We start from the raw sequence: 20,869 nt of genomic DNA on the forward strand, positions 1-20,869 counted from the left end.
GAGGGCCTCATTTTCCTCATCTGTAAAACGGGATAATGGAATAATGATACCTCATTGCATTCCAAGTGTGGATGGTTTTCATTATTCCTAGTTGGGAGTATGATTGGCCCATTTCTGTGGACAGTGAACATGTGTACTGAGCTCCAGAAAAAGGGCAAAAGGAGAGGCACAGAAAGGAATTTTTCCCTTTAGTATCCAAGAAAGCCCCACGTTACTGAGAAGCTGAATAGACTGCTTGGAAATTTCCAGGGAAATCATAAGGCTGAGCCTTGGGAAAATATTTGCTATTTTTTTCACTCCTTCCTCTCCTGGAAGGTTTGCTGCTGTCAGTGTCAATTTCATAGACCCGGTTCACACACTGTCCTCTAGGGCCTGAATTCACTGCTGTGACAGAGGAAGATTTACTCACGATTGGTGGGTCTGGAAAGATGACTTCTGTACCTGAAGGGCTGCTTGCTGGGAAAGGACAGGAGTCTGCAGACGCCTACCCTGCATCAGGTCAGTTCCAAGTCCCTCTCACTATGTGCTTGGAAGAGCAGAGATGTGAAGGCCTGAGTGGCTTTGGAAATGTTCTTTTCAACAGTGTTTCTTGCGGGGATCTCAGGCAAGTCTGCTACTGGCAAAAGCTCACCTATGGGGGCTTTTCCTTTCCTTTCCTTGGCTGGCAGTCTAGTGTCAAGGCCGAGGGCATGGGTTTTGGTGTTGGACAAGCCTAGTTCCAATTCCTGGCTCTGCCTCCTCTCTCTGCTTGATCTTGGGCAAGACCCTCAGCCTCTCCAAGTCTCATGGCCTTGTCTGTGAAATGGGGATAATAATACCTCTCCTCCCAGGGTTGTGGAGAAATGAAATTAAATCCTATTGTAAAGGCTTGTGCCTGGCTCGTGTTAATGCTCTATAGTCAGGCTTTTCTTAGCCTTAATTTTCCAGCTGAGAATCGGATTATTTGATAATGTAGCAGCAGCAGTGGAGCAGGGGTCAAGAGTACCCATGTCCATCATTGCCAACCTAACACTGTGCACCCTCCCGCCCAGGCCCCACATGACCCTCTGGCCAGGGACTGGATGACAAAGAACCTTCACTCTTATTCTTCCGTCCTCCCTCTCGACAGGTGCAAACAGGATAACGAGCCACTGCTTTTCCTTTATTAATAGGTCAGAGAGCTTTGCCTGGTGCCCCAGGATCCAGCCCCCCACACCCTCCAGTGTGCACCCAGGCCATCCTTTCCTGCTTGTGACACTCCTTGGCATCCGTTCTGCAGGAGGATGAACCCTCTGTGCTCCTACATGTGTTTTGCCAGCAAACACTTATCTCAGCGGCCAACTGTCTTCCTCCTCCAAAAAATCCACAGGCAGAGCCAGCCCCTAACAAGGGGTTGCTTTGGTCAGCCCGCTGTTTGTCCTGGGGCTCCTGCCTCCTCTGTGGGGCAGCACTGGTCACCTTAAGTTCTCAGGCCACCTCTGGTCAGTGAGTTCAAAGATTAGAGAAACCACCTCCTGTCCCAGAATCCTCAGGGCCTGGGCTTCCTAACATCTCCGGGGGCCCCTGGTTCCTGGATCCACAGGCCCCTGCTGCTGCTGCCGCTGCTGGTCCTGCCCTCGGCCCCCTGCTTTCCAGCTCGGCCCCCAGGGCCTTCGGAGCCCGAGGCCCCGCTGGTGGCTAGGTCTAGACTCAGGGTCCTTCCGCAGACTGAGAGCCGCCGCAGCACCTCGGAGGCGGCCTCCACCGGCACGGCGGGGCGCTGCTCCAACAGCATCTCCAGCAGTGAGCTCATCTCCGACAGGAAGGTGCTGGCCAGCCGCGTGCCCGTCGGGCTCAGCTCGGGCCCCGGCGCCTTGCCGAACGTCTGGAAGGTCCTGGGCTCCTCCGAGGTCGCAGCGTCCGGGGAGAACACGTTGTCACGGTAGTTGGTGGCGAGGGGCAAAGAGAGTCTTGCCATCCAGGCCGGGTCGGGGACGCTCAGCCGGTCCAGGGCCAGGCCTGCAGGGGGCGGAAGGGACGCGGTGAGGGCGGAGCCCATGGCGGGCGGGGGTGGGGTCGTGGGCAGGGCGGGGCGCCGGACAAAGGAGGAAAGGGAAATGGAGGGGACCGATGGGACGGCCGGAGGTGGGCGGGAAGGAAGAGGCCCTGACAGGGAAGCGCGCCGGGCAGGAAGGCAGCGACTGAGGTCCGCGCGTGAGCTGAGTGAGGACGCGGCAGGGGGAGGAGGAAGGCCTAGAATGAGAAATGGCCCGTTTCTAAAGCATCTCCCGGTCCGTAGGGGTGTTTCAGGTTTCGGTGGCCTTCATCCATCCCTGTACAGCCAGGATTTTCACTCCCTCAGGACACCACTAGCTGAGGATGGGTGGCGGGGGATCCCCGTTTTTAGCCAATGCTGGAGTTCCTGGCTTGGTGCTGCCTTCGGTTCCTATTCATAATAATAGTGACCACTCCTTAAGTACTTCTGTGCTAAGCAATTTACATAATTATCTCATTTAACCTCCACACAAACCTTTGAAGTCAAGAGTATTTTATGGATGAGGAAACTGAGGTTCCAAGAAGTTGTCACACAGCTACTAGGCAACCAAGCCCAGATTTGACCCCCAGGTCTGATGACTTGGAGGCCCCCTGTCACTGCACCACCCCACCCACTCTCTGAAGAGCTGGCCCTTCCTCCCCCTGGATGCTAGGTGGTTCTGGTTTCCCAGGCCTACTAAGCTCTGTACTGTTGCCTCCCGGCCCCATGCTCTCAACTCCTCAACCTTCCCCTCTCAAGCTGCAGGAAACCGTGTGAAGGGGCTGGCTGCCTAAAAGCTGTCCCAGGAAAGGGCCGGGGCAGTGAAAAAGTGTCCCCCAGGCCCCAAATCCCACCATCACACTTCTCCTTTTCCCATCTCTTCAACAGAAAATCCTGTCTCAGAAAACTAGTCCCAGGCCCAATGATAGAGGCCAAGCCAGAGGGAAGAAAGTATAGGCCTTGTGGTTAAGAATGTGTGTCTTTAAAAAAAAAAAAAGATACAACATCTGCTTTAACATGTATTTAATATTTGCTTAAGGTAACCTGCTTTAAAATTTGTGCGTAGAATGAAAGACTGGAAGGGACGCATCATAGCGTTAACTGAAATTACCCCTGGGCAGAAATGATTTATTCTCTTTTTGTTTATCTACATTTGTCTATATTAACCAAATATTACTTTTGTGATTTTGAAAAGTTATTCCAAAATACAGTAAATGCTGTTTCTAATGATAAATGAGTCTCGATCTTGCCTTCACAGTGTGGGGCTGTGCAGGCTGTGAGGCAGGGTCAGGCCCCTTCCTGACTGGTCCAGCCCATGCCTGGGGCTTAGTGAACGTTTATTGAATGATTGAATGGACATAAATATTAACCCTGGACATTTGGGAAATGTAAACCTAAGTTCCCTGAGACTCTGGGGTAATAAGGTTAGAACTCTTTTGCTGTTACAGAATCAGGCTTTTCCTTGCACAAGGGTCAGAGAGCTTTGGAAGGAATGAAGCTTGGAATGAGAAAATCAGTGGAGTGTAGGAGAATGGCTGAAATGTGATGATGAATTCACTCCGTGGCAGGTGGGCACTGGGCAGACCTGGGTTTGATTTCCTAACTTTGCAGCTTATGAGCAGTGTGACCTTGAAAAACTTGCTCAACCTCTCTGAGCCTCCTTTTTCGCTCATAAAGTGGTGAAATAGTAGCACTTATCTTGTCAGGTGGCTGTAAGCATTCAATGAGCTCATGCAACGGTAAAATATGGTCATCATCACATCCTCAGGTGGGGCTGTTAGCTGATGCAGCCAAGACCCCAGTGTCAGGCACATTCACCAGTAGCCCCATCACAGTCCAGACCTGTGAGCAGCGCAGGCACTTCTACCCCTGCTGCGCTCTTCGTCACACCACTTGTTACCATCCCCCTGTGTTCTTTGCCCTCTGTGCTATGGGGAAGCAGGACCACATGGGAACTGAGCCCACAGGTTCCAGCGCAGAGCTGGTGCACAGAGATATAATGCAAGGCAGTGAGGTCATCTGAAATTTTCTAGTAGCCACATTTAAAAAGTAGAAAAGAAAAGGTGAAATTAATTTGTAGAAGTATTTTTATATTTAATATCATCATTTTATCACATAATCAATATTAAAATTATCAATGAGATGTTTTACATTATTTTTTCATACTAAGTCTTCAAAATCTGGAGCGTGTTTTATACTTCTATCACATCTCAATTGGTACTAGCCATTTTCAACCACTGCGCCACCAGGGAAGCCCCCTAGCCATTTTCACATGTGGCCAGTGGCTACTCTATTGGACCTCACAGCTCTGCATTCTAGACAATGCTGTCCTATAAAACTCTGTAGATTTGTGCTGTCCCAAGCAATATCCATTAGCCACACGTAGCTACTGAGCTCCGGAAATGTGGCTGATATGACTGAGGAACTGAATTTTTCATTTTACTTGATTTTAATAAGATTTCATTTTACTTAATTTTAATTTAGAGCGACACTGCCTGGGTTAATAACCATTGGCTGCACAACCTTGGGAAAATTATTAAACACCCTGGCCCCTCAGTTTTTTTCCTTTATGAAATGGGGATAACGAATAGTCCCTCTCTCAGAAGATTTTCTCATGAGGCAATTAGAACAGGGACTAGCACACAGAAAGCACTCAATAAAAGTTAGCTATATATTTTTTTAACCAAGGCTGTCATGCCTTCAGCACACAGAATATGTCCAGATGAGGAGCAGATTAACTACAGAAACAGAAAATCACAGCGTAGGTTGGACTTACTGTGTGTTACCTGAAGGGGGCTGACTGGTGCGGGGGCGGAGGGAGCTGGCAGATTCTTGAATTCTCAGGGTAAAAGCGTATTTAAAGACATCAAAGAAATGCAGATGAGTGGTTTAGGAGGTAAAGAGAGGTCCCCTGATGGTAGGTGGGCTCAGGATGGCTTCCCTTCAATCTTTGAAGGTGACTCAGGGCAGGCTGTATTACCTCTCTGAGCCTCAGTTTGCTGATCTCTAAATTGGAGCTCATAATATCTACCTGAAAAGACTGTTTGGAAGCTTAACTGAGATAATGTGTATAAGATGCTTCCTTGGTACCTGGCACACACCGAGAACTTAGTAACTGTTCACTATTCTTATGATGATTTTTTAAAAATGAATAATCAAAGTAGAATCTGATCTTTAAACAAATGAAGATCTGAAGCTCCAGGGGAAGTAAAAAAATGTTGCTGATAGTCTTCTCCAGAAATAGAATGGCTGTTTTCCTGCAGTGGATTGGAGCAGAACTCTGAAGCCTGGGCACAGGAGGGTACCGTTGGGGCAGAGCGGGGTTGGGGTGACCCTGGGGAGTCCCTACCTGTGTAAGGGTCCAGCAGGTTCGACAGCTCTTCTTCTAGCAGCTGCTTCACAGAGAGGTCCTCCTCAGGGTCCAAGGGCCCTTCCTCCTGATCCGGTTCTGCCTGGCCACCAGCCCTGGCACCTGGGCCATCTGTGTCTGGGATTGCACTCCTGCAAAGGAAGACAACCCAGTCCACGAGTGAGGAAATTCACACATAGATTCATTCATTCCTGCTCATGAATAGTCTTCTATTCATGCCAGCATTCATTCATCCACAGAGGGAAGTGGGTCCACAGCCCAGCCTTCAGAGTCAGACCAACCTGGGTTACTTGATCCCAGCCCTCCTGCCTACTCTGAGTCTGCTTCTTCATCTGTAAAATGGGAGTAATAAATACCACCCACCTCATGGGGCATTATGGGGGTAAAATGAGTTGTTGCATGTAAAGAGCTTAGCACAGTGTTGTAAGCAGTCAGCAAACAGAAGTGACTATGAATGCCCTGGTATTACTCACCATTGTCCCTCCATTGCTTCTCATTACCTGGCATGGAATAGGAGTTTAGTAAACTTTGGGTGATCTAATGCAGTCATCCTTCCACCCCTCCATCCCTCTATCTGAGTATGAGCTCCAGTGAGGGCAGGGATATTTGTCTGTCTTATCCCCTGCTCTCTCACCAGTGCTCAGAATAGGACTAGGCACAGAGTAGGTGCTTAATAAATACTTTGTGGACTGAGTGACTGAATGTTCCTTCCTCCCTATTTGAGGCTAAATCCCAGACCAGAAGAGCAGGTCAATAGAGGATGCAGCTGAGGTGAGGCATCCAAAAGCTACTCAGAATCTACTATGGTGTCTCTTGCTGTCTCCCTGACCCCTCCCTCCCAAAGACCCTCCCTATCACCTGGGGGAGGCCAGTTCCTGGGACTACCTCAGCATGGTGGGGACAGGCCTGGCCCCTCATCCCAGCATCTGGAAAGCCTCCCTTTAAGGCCTGGGGGTCCTTGCTGCTTTTTTTCTGTGGCCATTTCTGCTCCTATGCAGGGGTAGCAAGTTTGCAAGTAATGGCAACAACTAATGTTTATTGAGCAATTACTCTGAGTCAGACATAAGCTTTGCAAGGTATATTTACCTTCTCATCAAACCTTTCACTTCTGTAAGGGGTTCTCTTGTTGTCCTCATTTTACAAATGAGAAAACCAAGATTTGTAAAGTTTAGGTAGCTTGCCCAAGGTCCCCACAAATTAAGTAAGAATTCAAATCCAGGCTGATATGACTCTGGAATGTGTGTGCTCACCCCTACTCTACACTATTGCTAGCTATCTTTGCAAAAAAAACAACAACAAAAAGACTGTAAGTTGTCACAGCAAGAGCACTGAACCGGAAGTCAGTGTCCTGAGAGCTGGTCCCAGCTTTGCCACTCACTGGCTGTTTGACCTTGAGCAAAGTCACTTTAAGGGGAAAGGACTTAGCATTGTTTGTGTACCTCCTATGTGCCAGGCACTGGGCCATGGGCTTAGAACGCATGTGATCATTAAATCCTTACCCCATCACTACAAGGAAGTGCGGTGACCTCTGTTTCATGGATGAGAAACTGCGGCCCTGAGGCTTGATCTGACTTGCTCAAGTTTACATAGCTGGGTTGGATCAAACTACTTAGAGCCTCAGTTTCTCCATCTGTAGCAAGAGGGAGTTAAATTAGATGTCCTCTTGAGGTCCCTTTAATTCTAGGACCGCCCAAAGGAACACACCCACACACCCACATCCTTAGCCAGGAGCCTTCATATTATGTTTAAGGGTCAAGAGAAAGAGCTAAATGTTACAGATTTAAAGTTCATAGCCCAGCACCTCTGCAATCAGGGAACAGATAATCAGAGCCTCAGGGATGAAGTCACTTCCTTAGTGACTCGGGTCCTGTAAATACTATTAATACAGTTGCTCCAGGACCAGGATGCCTGGGAGGGGGGATGGATGCTGTTTGCTGCAGTCTCCCAGGGGAGCAGCATCTGGGATGTGCTCACCCTTCCTCAAGGCACAGAGGCTGCAAGGGTGAGGGCAGGCTGGTGGGGGGCTTGAGAAGCCAGTGGGGGCTACGTGCAGCTTACCTGCTGCCGCCGGGCTTGGCCAAGTACTTATTTCCCCGGTGGTTTGGTTTGGGCTGGAATTGGCCCTGATGCAGCAAGGACAGCAGCTGGGAGATTTGCTACAAGACAGGAAAAATCTGTTGACTCCACACAATTCCGACCCAGCACACTTCCTCACCGGATGTTTCCCTCAATGCCGGCGCTTTCTTTTTATAGTCTTTCCTCCAGCTTCAGATGTTTGTGGATCGGATGGGGGATGGTGAACGGTGATGGTGACGGAGGCAGGGATGTATGCAGACAGGTTCCCTGCTTGGCCATGTGTCAACTACAAATTCCCGGGACCTGGGAGTCTGAGAGAGAGAATGAGGACCCTCTGGGCCTGTCCCCCAACTCTCATTCCCCCAGGAGACCTGCTCCTGGTGGAAGCTGTGGGACGGGGGTGAAAAGGGCATGTCCTGACTATAAATGTATTATAACCTCGATAAGGATTATTGTAAAGTGTTATTTCCCCCGCTTCAGTGATGTTCAAAGACTAAGCCATTGTTGGCGGGCCAGATGTAAGACTATGTTGTACAGAAGGCAGAAGGGTGTCTTTGAATCATTCGTTTATTCATCCTTTCATTTGCTCGACAAGTATTTAATGAGAGCTTGTTTGTGCCAGGCCGAGTGCTTGCTGGGGGGCTAAGAATGAGAACAAGGCCCAGTCTCTGCCCTCAGGGAGTTCCCAGTCTGCCAGGGAGGACAGTCAGGGGAGACGGGACACAGCAGCTGCTATGGGGGGTTGCACCAGGGATGAGAAAGGGTGGAGGTCAAGTGGAGCAGAGGAAGGCCCCTCACCCAGCTTGCAGCAAGGAGGGAGTTACGGGGTGGGGCTGTGGATACAGGGGGAAGTAATTCACTTATTTCAACAAATGTTTTCTGAGTTCATACTACATGCCAGGCGCCTCTGCTGAGACCTGGAGGTTCCACAGGGGCTTGGCAAGTGGAGAGAGGGTGAGGGCCAGGGTGAGGGAGGAAGGGAGTTTCGGTCAGAAGGCGCTCAAGCTGAAAGGCCAGAGGAGACGGTGGCGTTTCAGAAAGGCTGGTGAATGGGGCAGGGGTGGGTGAGATGTCAGGGCCAGGCCCCACAGGCCCTTGTGAGGGAGAAGGCAACAGACCAAGTCAAGGTCGTTTCTAGCTTGTTGTGTGATGTTAGGCAGGTTTTTAGACAAACTCAGACCTCAGTTTCCTCATCTCTAAGGTGGATCTAAAAATACCACCCAGACTTCTTTACAGGGTTGTCAGGATTAATTAGGTGGTTTGAAAGTTTGAAATGCTCTGCAGAGTCGAGGGGTTTGGGTTGTTCCTGCTAGAAATGCTGCCTCTGCCTCCCTCCTGGGCCCAGCCCCCCTCTTCCCTGAGAGGGCCCCTCTGCCCTCTGGGCAGCTCAAGACAGAAAGTGCCAACCTCAGAGGAGAGTTGGAAGGGGAGGTGGCCAGGACTGGGGTTTCACTGTGATGTGGGAGGGTCAGGGTTCCATTGCCTGCCTCAGGGAAGTTCCCACCTCCTGGCTCAGGCCCAGAAACCCTCCTACAAGCACCTGCCATCCTTTTTTCGGGTGACAGGTGATACTTCAGGGAAACTCCCTGAGTGCCAAACCCTAAGTTGTATGCTGTCATTCCACAGTTAAGAGTCCAGACTCTGGAGTCAGACTTGGGTTCAAGTCCTAAATCTGCCCCTGTTCCACTTCCCATCTGTGTGGCCTTGAGGAATTACTTAAGCATTCTGAGCCTCAGTTTCCTCAGCAATAAAAAAAAAAAAAAGGGAATAATAATGAGACTCAGGTCATGTGTTGGTTGTGGCTATGAGGATTAAATGAGTGAAAGTCTATAAATTACTTAGTAATAGATCTTATGATAAGCACTTAATAACTGTCCAGTGGTATATAATCTCATGTCATTCTTCAGTAACCCAAGGAAAGAGATACCATTATACCCACTTTACAGATGTGGCACCTGAGGCTCACAGGGGCTACACAGCAATTAGAGTTAGGGTTGGACTTTGAAACGGGATCTGACTCCACTGTGGTACTGTGCTACTGGAAAGACAAGCATTAGGCAAGCTGCCTCTTACCCTCAACTTGGTCCCAACTTGGTACCCTTCTCTCTTTCACCCCAATGGGGTCACCCACAGGGCTTGCTATCTGCTGTCTCTGTTTGCCAACCACCAGCACAGTGTTTGGCACAAAGAGCTCATTCAATAAGCATTTGATGAATGCATGGGTGAATGAATGAATGAATGAACAAATGAATGAATGACTGTCTCTGGGCAACTTCTGGGGCTGCACAGAGCCCAGGGCAGGACTCCTGAGAGAGCAGCTGGGCCCTCTCGAGGTGGCTTCCTGGGGAAGGGGTGGGGGAAGGAAGCTGTGTCCTTGCTCCGCAGGAAACGTGAGCTGATAGCCTGGCTCATGACAGAAGTGTGCCTTGGGCGGGCAGCCTGGCACAGGGAAAATGATCTGGGGTTCAGAGGAGTTGATACAGGTGTGAGATCAGGCACCATCCCGGAAAAAGCTTTCCCAGGTGTGTCCAGTAAATCCTAGGTCATTGGACACAGCCATTCATCATCCCATTTAATTCTCAACCCCCTGGGAGGTAGATACAGCTAAATTTGGCATCACAATCCCCATTTTATAGATGAAGAAAATAAGGCTCAGATGTTAATGTTGCCCAGCTCCTAAAGTGGCTGTGCTGAAACTGGAACCTAGATCTGCCTAACTCCCAAGTTCCAAGGTTGTTTCCACTGTCCTATCCCATAGGCCTAGCTGGCAAGCTCTGGGGTCTCAGGCAGGTCAAATGCGCCCCTGAGCCTGGGGGCAGTGATGCCTATGCCGGCTTGCTTCACCCGGATGTTGCCCAGATGAGATGAGGGCAGGTGAAATGGAGAAGAGCTTTGCAGAAATCATCATAATCATTTTCTGAGTGCTGACTACACGCCAGACGCTATTCTAGAGGCTTTAAGTACATTCACTTTATTATCTTCAAGCAAACTTGGGAGATGGGTGCTGTTAACTTGGGCAACTTCAACAGAAGAGCTGAGGGACTTCCCTGTGGTTCACAGCTTGGAAGAGGTGGAGCCAGAATTTGAACCTGGGCAGCCTTGCTCCAAAGCTTGAACTCTTAATCACTACCTTTGCTATGTGTCTACTTGCACAAGGCACTCTAAGTAAGCGCTCATATAGGAATTAACTGACCAAATCCTTAGGACAATTCTGCAAGGCAGATGCTCTTACTGTCATCCCTATTTTATAGATAAGGAAACTAAGGCTCAGAGACAGTAAGTCATTTGTCCAGGATCACACAGCTAAATTCTGTTGACCCCAGAGCTGTGCCCTGAACCACTGCACCCAATGCATCCTAAAGTGCGTGGTGAGCCTGAGGAATGAATGTGAAGAATGTGAGGGTAATGGGGTCTGATGCTGTTGCGGGCGGGTGAGGGGGTGGTGACAAGAGAGGGAGCTGCCCACACCGAGGTACCTGAACAGGAGGCGAATCCACAGTGAGCTCCTCTACGGGGTTCCGCTCCGCAAAGGCAGCCACAGACAGCCGGACCAGGCTCCGCAGGATCTGACGGGGGCCTGACTCTTTCTCAGGGGCTACTTTGCCGTGGAGATTCCGCTGCCGCCTCAGGGTTGCAGAGGAGGCTGGGGGGCTCAGCGGGGCCTCCTTACTGCCCTGGTCCCCAGGCACCCTCCCTGTGGGGCTGCCCGCAACCTTCAGGGGCCTTGAGCGGGGCTGGCCCGTCGCGGGTTGGGGCTCGGGAAGGTTCAGGTTCTCCCGGGAGGCATTCCTCTGCCTGGGATGGTTGAAAAGGAGGTTGACAGTGTCCTGCAGCACCTCTCGGCTCTCGGCCAGCGTTCCCTGGTTACCTTGGTTACGCAGAGTCCTGTACAGGGTCGGTGTGAGATGAAAGGGGGCCTGCAGGCAGGGGTCCCAGCCTGCTTCCATCATCGCTTCCTTGCCCACGTGCTTGGGGGGCTGCCCAGCTTCGCCAGGCTCATCCACCTGGCCCCTGAGCACAGGCACGAGGTGGATGTCCGCCTTCTGGATGTGTTTCTGGGGCCTCTTGGGCTGGTGACGGTAGGTGGACTCGGCCTCCCGACAGTTGTAGGCCCTGTTGTCCTTCTTCTCCGTCCGGCAAATGGACATAATCAGAGCCAAGATCAACCCGGAGATGGCCAGCAGTACGACCAGGCAAATCACTGTGAGCACCGATGTGCTCAGAGCCCCAGGCTCACGGGCTGAGTCCCTCAAGTGGTCCACACTGGTGACGAAGAAGACCCTCAACAGGGCTCGGGTCTGTAAGGAGGGGCTGCCTCGGTCTTCCACCACGATCTCCAGCTCCCACTCACTCCCAGTGAGGCTGCTGGCATTGGTGATGTTGATGAACAGCTGCCCCAGGTGGGGGCTGAGGACGAAGAGACCGGCTTCGTTCCCACTCTGAATGCTGTAGAGGAGCTCTCCATTTGCCCCCGAGTCTGCATCTCTTGCTACAATGGTTACCAAAAGGAATGGCCGGGAGCTGGGGGTGGCCTGTGGTGGCATGTCAGTGCCTGCTGGACCCACGCCATTGGGAGTTTCAATGGGCACCAGCAGGTGACCTGTGGAGGCATTTACAAGCACCGAGAGGCTGGCTTTCCCATCGCTGAGTATGGGGTGAATCACCTCTGGGGCATTATCATTGGCATCCAGGAGGCTGACCCACACAGAGACACTGGATGCAAGCTGGGGCTGGCCCCTGTCCTCTGCGATCACCAGGAACTCAAAGCCGGCCATCTGTTCATAGTCCAGTGACCTCTGAGCGGTGACCTCGCCTGTGTCTGAGTCAATAGCTACCAAGTGAGAAACTGGAGAGTCCTGGATGTGGTATGAGATTTTCCCATTAACGCCCAGATCTGCATCATGGGCCTTGATGGTAATGAGGTGAAGAGAGGGTAGGTTGTTTTCCCGAGTGGAGACCTGGTACCTGCTTTTCTCAAACACAGGTGCGTTGTCGTTGGCATCACTGATCTGAATGCTGAGCTGTTTCTTGACTGATAAGGGCTGGGGTCCTTGGTCTTGGGCCAAAAGAGTGAGGGTATATTGCGGCCACTGCTCTCTGTCCAGCGTGGCATTGGTTAGCAGCATGTATGTGTTGCCATTGGTCCTTTTCAGCCTAAAGTGGCCCAGCTCTTGGCTCAGCCAACAGTGGACCAGACCATTGTTTCCTGAGTCTAGGTCTTTTGCCATGATGAGAGCAATGAAACTGTCCTTGGGAAGAGCTTCGGACACCAGTGATGGTTGGGAGGCCCATGTGATGTGGATGCTTGGGGTGTTGTCATTGACATCCAGAACCTTAATGAGAATTTTGCAGTGGGCTGGGATGGGATTGGGACCCAGGTCCCTTGCCTGGACGTCCACCTCGTAGGCAGGATTTTTCTCATAGTCTAGGGGTTGACGCAGAATCACCTGGCCTGTCTTGGCATCAATACTGAAGGTGTCCAGCACCTCTGGAGGCACATGCTTACTGAGGAAGTATTCCACCTCCCCGTTGGGGCCTTGATCAGGGTCTGTGGCAGTCAAGTTTATGAGGAGAGTACCAGGGGAAGCGTCTTCTTGGATTTCTAGTGCCAGCGAGCTCTCAGCAAACACAGGGCTATTGTCATTGGAATCCAGGACATTGACCTTGACCAAGCTGGTGCCTGACTTGGGGGGGTTCCCACTGTCATAGGCAGTTAACACCAGATCAAAAAATGAGTGGATTTCCCGGTCCAGCTCCTTCACCACCACGAGTTCTGCGTGTTTGGTCTCATCGGGCCCCACAATGACATCCAGGGCAAAATGCTCACTGGGAGACAGGGTGTAGGAGTGCAGGGTGTTGGGGCCAGTGTCTGGGTCCAGAGCTCTGTCCAGGGGGATCCGGGTGCGCAGGGAGGCGCTCTCAGAGATTTCCAGCTCCTGCTCACCTTTGGGAAACCGTGGCTGGTGGTCATTGATGTCCAGCACCTGGATCTCCACGTGGATGAGAGCCAAATCCCCTGTGGCAAGCACGTCAAAGGAAACCAGGCAGGGATCCTGCTGCCGGCAAAGCTGCTCCCGGTCCAGCCGCCTCCCTGTGCTGAGCAGGCCGTCCCTGGAGTCCACCTGGATGGGGAGCGCCTGAGGCAGCTGCAAGACCTGGAAGGCAGCCCCTGCTCGCCCAGACCTCTCCTCCCGGCCCAGTTCCTGAGACAGCTTCCCTATCACTGTGCCGGACGGTACTTCCTCTGACACTTGATATTTCACAGTGAGAGTGGTGACCTCCTGACAATCCCCTGAAAGGAACAAGTAGCCACCTGGCCCCAAAAGTCCCAGCAGAAGTGGCAGAAGTCGCATCATGCTTACCGCCAGAGTGGGCTAGATCCAAAAACCGCTAGAGTTCTTCAAAGGCTGGGCAAGTCCTCCAGTGTTTCCTGGGGCGCTTGATTAGCCCTGTTCTCCTGCCCCCAGACCTGCTGGCACAGCCTTGTCCCATAATTAGTTGATGGAGCCAGCAGAATTCCCAAGCAAGGCCATCTTCATCAGAAGAGATTTGAGGGGTCCAAGGACCAATGAAGTAAAATTGTCCAGGGGCACTGTTGGTCCCCGTTAGCAAATGATGGACAAGAGCCGGTCCAGGAGGGACTTGACCCAGTAGAGCAGGATGTGGGGATCTGACTTCCAAACAGTTGCTAGGCTGGGGAAACAGAGAAGCAGCTTTTTCCTATGGAAACCCCACCTACAGGAAAAGGGAGGGCTATGAGTTTCTATGCCAATTAGAGAAAGAGAGTTTCCGTGAAGCTGAGTGGCCCGCCGCTGAGGAGGATGCGGCTGGGGACAGGCCGGATGGGAAGGTGCTGTCCATGCGGCAAGGCGGCCACTGAGGGGAGGGGAGCCCCTGCTGTGGCCAAGTGAGCAGAGAGCCTGAGCCCCTCCTGGGCAAGTCACACCCTGGCCTCTCTTCCCTTCCTTGTCTCTCTTTGTTTCCGTCATCTCCCGTTATTCTTCTCCCATCCCCCTTTTTCCCACACTTGTCTACCTCTCAGTCTTGACTCTGCCCTCATCACCCGTTTCTGTCTCATGGGAAGCAGCGCTGATTAAGAGAGTGGCCATCAGAGCCAAACTGCCTGGGTTCAAATCCTGACTCTGCAACTTCCCAGCTGGGTCATGTGGGACAAGTCACTCAACCTCTCTGGGCCTCATCTTAAGAGTGCAGATGGGAATAACAACAGTAGCCCTCTCAGCAGGAAATCGTGGGGATGAAATGAAACGTGCATGGAGAGCACGGAGTCATAGGCAATGACGTTGTTATTAGCGGTGGGTGGCGTGATCTGCCAGCTTGGCCTACCTTGTGGCTGCCTCTGGCTCTTGCACTGGCCCTGGGTCGGTCCCTGCCCACATGGACCCGTAAAGGTGCCCGTGTCCTTGGCTCCTGAAGCACAATGACCTCTCTGACCCGACGGTGTGGCCTCCCTCCCCCTTCCCTTCCGGCTCCCCAGCCTCCGGGCCCATTGTTCTCCACATCTGGTCCAGCCTGAGGCCCTGTGCGGGGGAATCCCCCAGCCTCCTGCTCCTCGGTCTTGGAGGTTTTTATACCTTTCCCTCTCCCACACCTTCCTCTCCCTTTCCCTCCCTTCCTCCAATTCTTCTCTTCCCACTGCTGTTCATGTCCAAGAGTCCCGTCACAGAGGTGAGGCCCAGGAGGGGGGCGAGTGGGCAGTTGGCTTGGGTGGCCTTGAGGTGGCTTGCTGCTTCTCATTTCCTCCTGCATCCGCTGCCCCCACCATTGTCCAGTCTTGCACTTTACCTTGAGGTTGAGTCCAGAGGTTTGTAAAGATTTTGAAGTGATGGGAGTTAAGGGCCAGCTTCCCCTCGATGGGTGTTGGCAGCTCAGTCCTTGGGGCTGGAGGTGCCTGTTGGGACACCAGTGACTCCAATCAGGCCCATTGGCCAGGGGGCTTGTGGCCATTAGGATGGAGCGACTAAGGACCTCTCTGGCCTAAGCCTCACCTTGCACCCCCCTTCCCCTCTGTATTCTCTTTTCCACACCCTATCCTTTCATATTCTACTCCTGGAGGTTTCCCAATAGCAAGGGGCCTGAATCCAATGGGGTGTTTCCTACAGTCTGGCTCTGAAGACAGACAGAACACTCACTAGCTCGGAGACATGGCACAAGTCACGTAACCTCTTTGGGCCTCAGTTTCCTTCTCCGTAGAGCGTGGCTGTCACCCATCTCCCGAGTTTGTGGAAAGGATTTGATGAGATAATACAAGTGAGGGCTTGGTGCAATGCCTGGTACAGAGAAAGCACTCATTACATGGGACTAGTTTACCTTGTACTATTTGCCAGGCTTTATACCTCGAATGCAAATGGTAAAAATGGTCTTGCATTTGTCCCTTCACTTTTTTTCCTCTGCCTTCTTGGCCAGGAAGTCTCATTTCCCAGGGCTTCCTCAGCTCCGGCGAGGGCCCAAGGCTACCTGCCCTGCAAGGGGAACCAGCGTGGGCCCCAGGCCCTCTGGTGACAGTCAGCCTGCATGGCGGCCTCACTGTCTGGCCCTCACTCATCCTACTATGTGCAAGGCAGTGAGCAAGACAAAGTGACCCCCAAGGGGCTTGCAGTCTCAAGTCAGGGTGGGGAAAATGAAAGAAGTGGGTCCAGTGGATGGCTCCAGATTCAGGCTTAGGGATCAGGGGAGGCTCCTCCTGGAGGACCCTCCGACACACCCTGAAGGACAGGGAGGAGTGAGCCAGAGGGGGGCAGGTGCAAACAGGTGGAGGGAGCAGAATGGAAGAGGCTGGAGGTGGGCGAGCTGGCTCCTTGCAGCCCCACACGAGGGCCTGTGCGAGTGGGGAGGAGGAAGGTGGGCTGGGGATGTCAGCAGGGGCCGCCAGATGATGGAGGGCCTGGGACCCCGTGCTAAGGGTTTGGACCTTGTCCTGAAGGCCATGGAGAGGTTTGGAAGGGGTCTGAGCAGACTGATGAGAACAGCAGCTACCTGCCAAGCCTTGTCCTGAGTGTTTTACCTGCATCGTCCCATGCCACCCTCACAACCAGGCCATCGGGGTGAAGAAGCTGAGCATGGAGGGTTGGGTAACTTGCCCAAGATCACGCACATTTGCCCTCCACAAAGCCCCTTCAACTGTACTCTGGGACATGGATTGAAAGGGAACAGAGAAGAGGGAAGGAAGAAGGCCAGCTGGGAGTAATGCAGGGGAGCTTTAGTGCAGGAAACTGGTGCTGAGAACGTTTCCAGAATGCCATCTGGTGGCCAAAGGCAGGAAAGCCACAGAGGTAGGGAGGTGGGTGGCTGGAGTTCACAAATGTCCACAGCTCCAGACCCGTGTTCCTGTGCTGCGTACAACACAATGGAAGGAACTATACCCAGGTGACAATCATTTCACTTAGTGGGAAACCTAATGTGACCCAATGCCCACAGGAGGAATTATGGAATTCATGATTTTACATGTGTTAACATTTATATTTTGGAAAGGGCATTGATGTGTGTGTGTGTGTGTGTGCATGTGTGTGTGTGTGCATGTGTGTGTGTGTGTGTGGTGTGTGTATGTGTGTGTATTCCCTTGACTGGGATTCGTGGACGTAAAAAATGGACTCACAGGTCAAGAAAAACTTTGAATTCGGATTTCGTAGGTGGTTTTATTATTGTTCTCTGTTTTACTCACGTTGGGGGCAGGAAGCTAAGACAACCCTTTAAGAATCCAAAGTCGGCAAACCAGACCTTTTAAAGGCTATTACCTCTGGGAACAAGGTCCCCTTTTAGTAATATTTCCTCCTCCTTTCTGGCTACAGGGTCAGTTGATCTCTAGCCGCCGCATATCAGGGGGTGAAACTGGAGTTTATCTGGAGGGCCTTCATCATCCTGAGTTTTGAAAATAGGTTTGAAGGAGCAGAAGTCCTCTGAAATAGGTCTGAAATAGCTGAGGACAGCCTCCCTAAGTCTGAAATATTTTTGAAAAGAGGGCAGGCTTGGGCTTGGTGCTTGGAGGCCTTGTTCACCACCAGCCTTGGGGTTGTTCACACTTGGGTCCATTGTTTGGGAGGGGTTGGGGAGTGAAGTGAGAAGGGTGGGGGTCAGAGGATCCCTGGTGTCCTGAGGAACCTTGAGGGGTCAGACCAGCAGGGTGGGACTCTGACCCTTGGGGGACTTGAAGACCAGTTGGAGGAAGGCTAAGGTCATGCCCCACCTATGAATGTCCTACGGGGTTGGCTGCTCACCCCCAGGGCTCCCTGTGAATCTGCCCAGTCGCTGGCCATAGTCATCACCACCCACCAAGGCAGTGTTGATGAAGCTGGGAAGCTTCATCCTCAGGATCATTCTGGTTGGGGAGGTGACTGGACCACCTAAGGTCTGCCTCTTTTTTACAGCAAGACCTTGTTGAAATTGAAGGCAGTCTAACCAGGACCATTGACTGGGAGACTCAAGTAGCTGTTCTGGGTCACCTGGTCCTGGCCCGTACTTTGTGATCTCTGTTGGGACAGACCACAGATGTCCATTCCCACGCAATGGCACCTCTTTCTGGGCAAAGAGCAGAGAGAAGAATGCACTTTGCAGGGAGAAATTTGCCAAGAAATAAGACTTTTCAAGAAATGAAAAGGCTTTGTGTCTTGATTAAGAGTGGTATCTCTCAAAAGCGTCCACATATCACGATCACTTGAAAAGCTTTTCAAAATACCAGGAACAGGGCAAGAAAATTCATACTTTTCTCTTTCCCAGCCTGCCAAAGAGAATTTTATAATTGCCAGCTCTATTACCCCCTCTCTGAAAATGCTTCATCTTTCAGATCATTTGGGACTGGATTGAGAAAGTTGATTGGACCTTTTTTGCTGGCAAGAGAGGCCTAATTGATCTACATAATAAAAGGAAAAATAGATGAGGGGGTGGGGGATTGCTGAAGCTTGAGGATATTGTGGAGGGAGGTACCCTACAGAACAGCAGAGGCTGTGAAGAAAGTAGATTGAAGATAAGGACTTTCCAACAGATAGTTGTAAACTATGGATCACCTTCGTGGTTTTCAAGATAAATGCAAGAAAAGATTTATAATTTATTTTGTGCTTTAGTAACCACGACACGGCCCCCCAGACGGACCACATAAATTCTGAGTTGATAAGGGTTACACTTATGTCTCTCTCCCCAATCCTCAGAGGGGGAGAGGGCTACTTCCAGCATGTAGATTTCAGTTCTGATATACTGTAGGTCATTCTGCCACGCACCCGTTCTCCACCCCAACCTCACTGAGAACCACTGACATAGAACTTCTTAGAAGCACCAACAACCTTGTAAGGGCCGAACTCTACAGCCATCAGGCCTTTCTCACTGAGCATCCTCCTGGTCCCCACCTCTCCCCTGTGCTTGTGTCAACGCTCAGCAGAAGCTCTGTGCACAGCTGGTTCTTCTTCCGTATTTCTGCAGGCTCTTCTGTCTGCTTCTCTGATTCCTCCCTTGCTTTGCCTTCCTTCTGACTCCCAGGTGTGGGCATGTCCACCAGCTAACTCTCTCCAGCCCTCTCTTCTACATAGGTTTATTAGCCCAGAAATCGTTTGCCAGATTTAACAAATAAAAATATACTGTGCCCCGTTAAATTTGAATTTCAGATAAACAATGAAAAATTTTTAGTATAAGTATTTTTATCTGGCAATCCTATCCAGAAGTAATGTATGATCTTACCACAAGTTCTTTTCTGTTTTCATTTTTCCTCTTCTTCTTTTTATTTTTAGAATTTTGGTTTACACAGTGAATTTAAAAATCTATCAGTAAACACAAAAATCAAACATATTGACTGGGAGCATCATCTGTGCATGAATATTCAGAGGCTGACTGTTGATTGGCCTTGTTATGTATTCAGCGTTTCTCGGTGACTCTAGGATGGAACTGTTCTCACACTGAAAGAACCACCCCAGAGAAAGACTGGATCACACTCATTCATTAATTTATTCGGTCATCCAGTCACTCATTTATTTGGTGGAATTCAGCATGTTCTTCTCCATTTACAAGGTCAGTTTTTTTTGGCAAGGGAAGTGGTAAATAGCTAAAGCTGACCCACATTTTCCCTTCCCATTGGTTTGGTTTTCTTTCTTCACATAGAATCTAATCAGCCTAATTCTCACCTTGCTTCAGAAAGATTCTTGCAGGAAGGAAAATGAGTCCTGCCATCATTACATAAATTCTCATGGGGCTGCCCTTTATAAGTTTATGACAGCCAGGAGTTGAGCCTGGAGCTCCGAGAGAAACAGCCATGCACTGATTTATGATGGCAGCTGCTGCTAAATCTCACCCCTCTTTCCTTCTTACAGTGCCATGTTACCTTGGGGTTACAAAACTCTTTCCACTGTTATTCAGGGGAATATTAATAAAGTCCCAGGTTGCAAGTATAAACATGATCATTCTGTGCCTATTAGTGTAAATCAAATTTTACCTTTTGCATCAGAAGCACAGAAAACATTTTTATACTGTTAGCCACCGCAAGCCTTTCTAAGAGTCTGTTTTTATATAACCCTGGGATGACCTGAGGTATTGTTTGAGCTACGCTGACCAGGGAAGCTGGCCACACAAGTAGTCTGGCTATTTCTCCTTACAGACCTGAGCACTTTGCTTGAGCAAAGTGTAAACTTGATCTAAGCATAGCATTAGGGTTAATAATGTGGGCTCAGGACTCCAATTGCCTGGGCTCAAAGCCTGGCTTTGTAATTTCCTATCTGTGTGACAGTGGCAAGCTACTTAACTTCTCTGTGATCAGTCTCTTTAGCCTTAAAATGGGATGACGATGATGGTAATATGTTACAGGGTTACTGTCAGGTTTAGGTTAGTCAATACAGAACATTTAGAGTGGGGCATGGGACATGAGTAGTGCTCTAGTTGTTAATTATTTATAATTGCTTTTAGTGTAGTAGCTCTCAATTTTTTTTTGAGGATGAAGCCGCCGTTTTAAAGAAACACCAATTTTTCAGATTCCCAGGTGATAATGGTAAATTTTTTGAGATCTACAGAGTGAGCAAATACATAATGACAGGAGACCAGCAGTGATACTTCTGTACTGGGGTGGGGCTCACCACTGTCCAGTCCTGTCCCAGAGTTGGGGCAGGGCTTTCCCTTCCACACTGCTGCCCCTCTATACGTCAAGGCTTGTTTTAGAGGTCCTTGTGAGTGGTGGCCATTGAAAAGGAGGCTGTCCCCTCTGGGCAGGTGGGATGAGCTCAGCAAAGTCTCTGGACACCATTTGGATGCCAGTGATGGATGGGAACCAGTGCAGGTCCTGATGGAAGCCCGGCTGGTCCCTACAAGACCAGACACATTTTGTGACTTACTCCTGCATCTCTACCCAATGGCCTGGGTCTTGACCTCTGGCCTAGGTCACACACCCCATCCTCTCCTAGCCCTAGACTCCATCATCATCTAGTGTCCCTGGGGACAGGGGA

General features: G+C 50.8%; 2 protein-coding genes across 2 annotated transcripts in view; one reads left to right on the forward strand and one right to left on the reverse strand.

Annotated features, from left to right (window-relative positions):
* Positions 1 to 1,128: 1,128 nt before the first annotated feature.
* On the reverse strand, positions 1,129 to 13,795 carry PCDH12 (protocadherin 12). The gene is made up of 4 exons (XM_007194153.2): positions 10,916 to 13,795; positions 7,422 to 7,519; positions 5,343 to 5,494; positions 1,129 to 1,977 (listed from the first exon to the last, which is right to left on the reverse strand). Exons 1-4 carry the CDS (start codon positions 13,793 to 13,795, stop codon positions 1,508 to 1,510), a joined length of 3,600 nt encoding a protein of 1,199 aa, XP_007194215.1. The 3' UTR covers positions 1,129 to 1,507.
* RNF14 (ring finger protein 14) overlaps positions 1,774 to 20,869 on the forward strand; it is a 42,608-nt gene continuing 23,512 nt past the window's right edge. Inside the window, exon 1 of the mRNA XM_007194151.2 lies at positions 1,774 to 1,900. The gene's annotated coding sequence lies outside the window, so the exon portion shown is untranslated. The remainder of the gene's footprint in view (positions 1,901 to 20,869) is intronic.

Source organism: Balaenoptera acutorostrata, chromosome 2, assembly GCF_949987535.1.
Source record: "Balaenoptera acutorostrata chromosome 2, mBalAcu1.1, whole genome shotgun sequence".
NCBI lineage: Eukaryota > Metazoa > Chordata > Mammalia > Artiodactyla > Balaenopteridae > Balaenoptera > Balaenoptera acutorostrata.